Below are 5,000 nucleotides of genomic sequence, written 5' to 3'. Positions count from 1 at the left end.
ACCCCCCGTCCTCTGCAGATCTCGTGTTATAACCTAACCCTAGAGTCACAGAGTCACGGCCTGCAGCTCCCCTCTTCCTGCTGAAAGGCCGGTGTGTGACTGAGAGCGCCGTCAGCGAGCTCGTTACGCAGGTTAGTTAATCTTATAATGGATATGTGCTTTGAGTTATTTAAACAAACGATCGGGGAAATGAACGCCTCTTGTCCGCGAGTCTCATTGATTGCCCGCCGCCGTGAGGTGAGCTGGAGTCCATCAATGAGAGCTAGCTAGCCTCCTGCTAACGCTCCGCAATCCACAAAAAACGGACAAGTGTTAGCTAAGCTTTGTAAGATCTTGGGGAACCTGTAATATACATGCCGTGACGAAATCCAAACTGTAAATATACTATGTTTATGCCGAAAGCGTAGCTAGCTAGCCGAGATCGTTTCCCATTGTACTGAATGGGACACGTAGCTAGCTAGCTGCTCCTCCTAGCAAGACGTAGCAGCATGTCTGGAATATGACTGTGTCGCGTCTCTAATGTATGTGTATGGGGATTTGCTCAACCAATCAGCGCGCAGCTCATCTGAATATTCATGAGCATACCATATATGGAAGAAAAGCTGACTAATTAATTATATATTTCTGTATATATATATGCGACTGACCGAGCGCCAGCAGCCTGCGGGTGAAGTCCAGCGCCTTCTCCAGCGCCCCCTGCTGGTAGACGGAGTAACTCAGGTAGTCCAGGATGGTGACGGCGTCCACGGCAACGGACGCCTCGGCCCCCCCGCCCCCCGCGTCCAGCTGCTTCAGCGCCTGAATCATCCACAGCTCCGTGTGGTAGTAGTCCGCCTCCGAGTACGCCACCTTCCCGAGGTCAAAGCAGTCGCTCGCCGTCAGAGAGCTGCGAGGGGAGGACGGGGACAAGCCTGGGAGAGAGGGGGAGGGGGGGGGGAGGAGAGAGAGAGGGAGAGAGGGGATGGGGGGAGGAGAGAGAGAGCGACAGAGAGAGGGAGAGAGGGATGAGGGAGAGAGAGAGAGAGAGCGACAGAGAGAGAGAGAGAGGGATGGGAGAGAGAGAGAGAGACAGAGGGAGAGAGAGAGAGAGAGACAGCGAGAGAGAGAGAGACAGAGAGACAGAGTGAGACAGAGAGAGAGAGACAGAGAGACAGAGAGAGAGACAGAGAGAGAGACAGAGAGAGAGAGACAGAGAGACAGAGAGAGAGAGACAGAGAGAGAGAGAGAGAGAGAGAGAGAGAGACAGAGAGACAGAGTGAGAGAGAGAGACAGAGAGAGGGAGGGACAGAGAGAGAGAGAGAGAGAGAGAGAGAGACACAGAGAGAGAGAGACAGAGAGAGAGACAGAGAGAGAGACAGAGAGAGAGACAGAGAGAGAGAGACAGAGAGAGAGAGACAGAGAGAGAGAGAGAGAGAGAGACAGAGAGAGAGACAGAGAGAGAGAGAGAGAGAGAGAGACAGAGAGAGAGAGACAGAGAGAGAGACAGAGAGAGTTGTGTTTCTTTTTAAGATCTTCTGATGGTTGCTCTCTGCTGGACTGGTGTTAAATGCGTCCTGAACACAGAGTGACATTACGTCAGACACACAGCGGCCCGTTACGTCCTGTTACGTTAGCGTTGCGTTGCTGCCACGTTACGCTACGTTACGCCGCGTTACGTTACGCCGCGTCTGAGTCCCGTATCAGACGCGTACGTTGCGTTGCGTCGCGCTACGCTGCGTCACGCCATGCGTTACGTACGTTACGTCTGAGTCTGTATCAGGCGTTGCGTTGCGTGCACGCTGCGTTGCGTTGCGCTACGTTACGTGCGTTACGCTACGTCTGAGTCTGTATCAGGCGTTACGTACGTTGCGTTACGCTACGCTACGCTACGTTACGCTACGTTGCGCTACGTTACGCTACGTCTGAGTCTGTATCAGGCGTTGCGTTACGTTACGCTACGTTTCGCTACGTTGACGCTCTACGTTACGTTACGTTACGTTACGTCTGAGTCTGTATCAGGCGTTACGTTGCGTTGCGCTAGCGTTACGTTACGCTACATTACGTTACGCTACGTTACGCTACGCTACGCTACGTTACGCTACGTCCCCGCTACGTTACGTCCCGTTACGTTACGTCCCGTTACGTTACGCCACGCTACGCTACGTCCCCGTTACGCTACGTCCCCGCTACGTCCTGTGCGTTACGTTACGTCTGAGTCTGTATCAGACGTAACGTAACGTAGTGCAGTAGACTTGTGTCAGACGCACGACCGATAAAATATAACATTTATTTTATGTAAAATACATTTTTCAATGTTTTCTTATGAGTAAATACATTTAAGGACTTTTTCTTAAATGTATTTACATTGATGAGTTTAAATAAAAAAAAAATATATATATATATATATATATAATATAATATATATAATAAATATGTCTGAGCGTCATGGAGACGGTGATCTGAGACTCTCTCTCCTTTCATGTCTTCAGCTGTCCTATAAAAATATTTCCTGACCAACGTGTCCCTGCTGTGTGTGTGTGTGTCTCTGTATGTGTGTGTGTGTGTGTGTGTGTGTGTCTCTGTATGTGTGTGTGTGTGTGTGTGTGTGTCTGTGTGTGTGTGTCTCTGTGTGTGTGTGTGTGTGTGTGTCTCTCTGTATGTGTGTGTGTGTGTGTCTCTCTGTATGTGTGTGTGTGTTTGTGTGTCTCTGTATGTGTGTGTGTCTCTGTGTGTGTGTGTGTCTCTGTGTGTGTGTGTGTGTGTGTGTGTGTCTCTCTGTATGTGTGTGTGTGTTTGTGTGTCTCTGTATGTGTGTTTGTGTGTGTCTCTGTATCTGTGTGTGTGTGTGTATGTGTCTGTATGTGTCTGTGTGTGTGTGTCTCTGTGTGTGTGTGTGTCTCTGTATGTCTGTGTGTGTGTGTGTATGTGTGTGTTTGTGTCTCTGTGTGTGTGTGTCTCTGTCTGTGTGTGTGTGTGTCTCTGTGTGTGTGTGTGTGTGCGTCTGTGTCTGTGTGTGTGTGTCTGTGTCTCTGTGTGTGTGTGTCTCTGTCTGTGTGTGTGTGTGTCTCTGTGTGTCTGTATGTCTGCGTCTGTGTCTGTGTGTGTGTGTCTCTGTGTGTCTGTATGTCTGTGTCTGTGTGTGTGTGTCTGTGTGTGTGTGTCTCTGTATGTCTGTGTGTGTCTGTGTGTGTGTGTGTGTGTGTGTGTGTGTGTGTGTGTGTGTGTCTGTCTGTCTCTGTATGTCTATATGTGTGTCAGTTCCTTTGTCTTCCTCCATCTTGTTGTAACGTTGTTTCCCTGATCTCCGTGTCGTGTCCCTGCTGTCTGCTGACCTGGTAGCTCTCCGGAGGAGAACATGTCGGTGTCTAGCTGGTAGGTTTCCAGCAGACGCGTCAGAGCTTTGGCTGCTCCGGTCTGGTCCTCATCGTTCGGGAAGTGCTGCCTGTGGATGGTGAGGTTCGAGATGAACGCTGGGGGGGAAACACAGAAGAAAGAGAAAAAGAAGAGTCAGGGTTAGGGCTGTGCAATTAATCAAATTTTGATCGCGATTTCCGCTCCTAACGATTCAGTGTTCATTTAGTCTTTGAATAACACGCCATTTAGTTTTAGTCTTATTTTAGTCATCTGAAATCTTTTAGTCTTAGTCTAGTCTTAAGTCTTTTAGTCTTAGTCTAGTTTTAAGTCTTTTAGTCTTAGTCTTAAGTCTTTTAGTCTTAGTCTTTTAGTCTTAGTCTTACGTCTTAGTCTAGTCTTAAGTCTTTTAGTCTTAGTCTAGTCTTAAGTCTTTTAGTTAGTCTAGTCTTAGTCTAGTCTTACGTCTTTTAGTCTTAGTCTAGTCTTAGTCTTTTAGTCTTAGTCTAGTCTTAAGTCTTTTAGTCTTAGTCTAGTCTTAGTCTTTTAGTCTTAGTCTAGTCTTACGTCTTTTAGTCTTAGTCTAGTCTTACGTCTTTTAGTCTTAGTCTAGTCTTAAGTCTTTTAGTCTTAGTCTAGTCTTAGTCTAGTCTTAGTCTTTTAGTCTTAGTCTAGTCTTACGTCTTTTAGTCTTAGTCTAGTCTTAAGGCTTTTAGTCTTTTAGTCTTTTAGTCTCACGTCTTTTAGTCTTAGTCTAGTCTTAAGTCTTTTAGTTTTAGTCTAGTCTTAGTCTAGTCTTAGTCTTTTAGTCTTAGTCTTTTAGTCTCACGTCTTTTAGTCTTAGTCTAGTCTTAAGTCTTTTAGTCTTAGTCTAGTCTGAAATCTTTTAGTCTTAGTCTAGTCTTAAGTCTTTTAGTCTTAGTCTAGTCTTAGTCTTTTAGTCTTAGTCTAGTCTTAAGTCTTTTAGTCTTAGTCTAGTCTTAAGTCTTTTAGTCTTAGTCTAGTCTTAGTCTAGTCTGAAATCTTTTAGTCTTAGTCTAGTCTTTTAGTCTTAGTCTAGTCTTAGTCTAGTCTTAGTCTTTTAGTCTTAGTCTAGTCTTTTAGTCTTAGTCTAGTCTTAGTCTAGTCTGAAATCTTTTAGTCTTAGTCTAGTCTTACGTCTTTTAGTCTTAGTCTAGTCTTAAGTCTTTTAGTCTTAGTCTAGTCTTACGTCTTTTAGTCTTAGTCTAGTCTTAGTCTTTTAGTCTTAGTCTAGTCTTTTAGTCTTAGTCTAGTCTTAAGTCTTTTAGTCTTTTAGTCTCACGTCTTTTAGTCTTAGTCTAGTCTTAAGTCTTTTTAGTCTTAGTCTCAGTCTGAAATCTTTTAGTCTTAGTCTTAGTCTTAGTCTATTTAGTCTTTAGTCTTAGTCTTAGTCTTAGTCTAGTCTTAGTCTTTAGTCTTAGTCTAGTCTAGTCTAGTCTTAGTCTTTTAGTCTTAGTCTAGTCTTAGTCTTTTAGTCTTAGTCTAGTCTTAGTCTTTAGTCTTAGTCTGGTCTTAGTCTTAGTCTAGTCTTAGTCTTGGGTCTAGTCTTAGTCTAGTCTTAGTCTGAAATCTTTTTAGTCTTAGTCTAGTCTTACAGTCTTTTAGTCTTAGTCTAGTCTTAAGTATTTTAGTCTTAGTCTAGTCTTAGT

The 5,000-nt window shown here is 44.7% G+C and overlaps 1 protein-coding gene across 3 annotated transcripts in view; it reads right to left on the bottom strand.

Annotated features, from left to right (window-relative positions):
* LOC144536405 (prolyl 4-hydroxylase subunit alpha-1-like) overlaps window positions 1-5,000 on the bottom strand; it is a 26,914-nt gene that overhangs the window by 13,711 nt on the left and 8,203 nt on the right. For all 3 annotated transcript variants that reach the window (XR_013503745.1, XM_078279530.1, XM_078279529.1), the window contains exons 5-6: window positions 3,312-3,449; window positions 648-911 (exon numbers count right to left, since the gene is read on the bottom strand). Coding sequence is in view for 2 of the 3 variants with exons in the window: in XM_078279530.1 (XP_078135656.1) it covers window positions 648-911; window positions 3,312-3,449 (402 nt within the window). In the remaining variant the exon portion in view is untranslated. The remainder of the gene's footprint in view (window positions 1-647; window positions 912-3,311; window positions 3,450-5,000) is intronic.

This window comes from Sander vitreus, chromosome 21 (assembly GCF_031162955.1).
Source record: "Sander vitreus isolate 19-12246 chromosome 21, sanVit1, whole genome shotgun sequence".
NCBI classification, from domain to species: domain Eukaryota; kingdom Metazoa; phylum Chordata; class Actinopteri; order Perciformes; family Percidae; genus Sander; species Sander vitreus.
The sequence above is the reverse complement of the archived record's forward strand: the minus strand, read 5'-3'. Positions and strand labels throughout refer to the sequence as shown.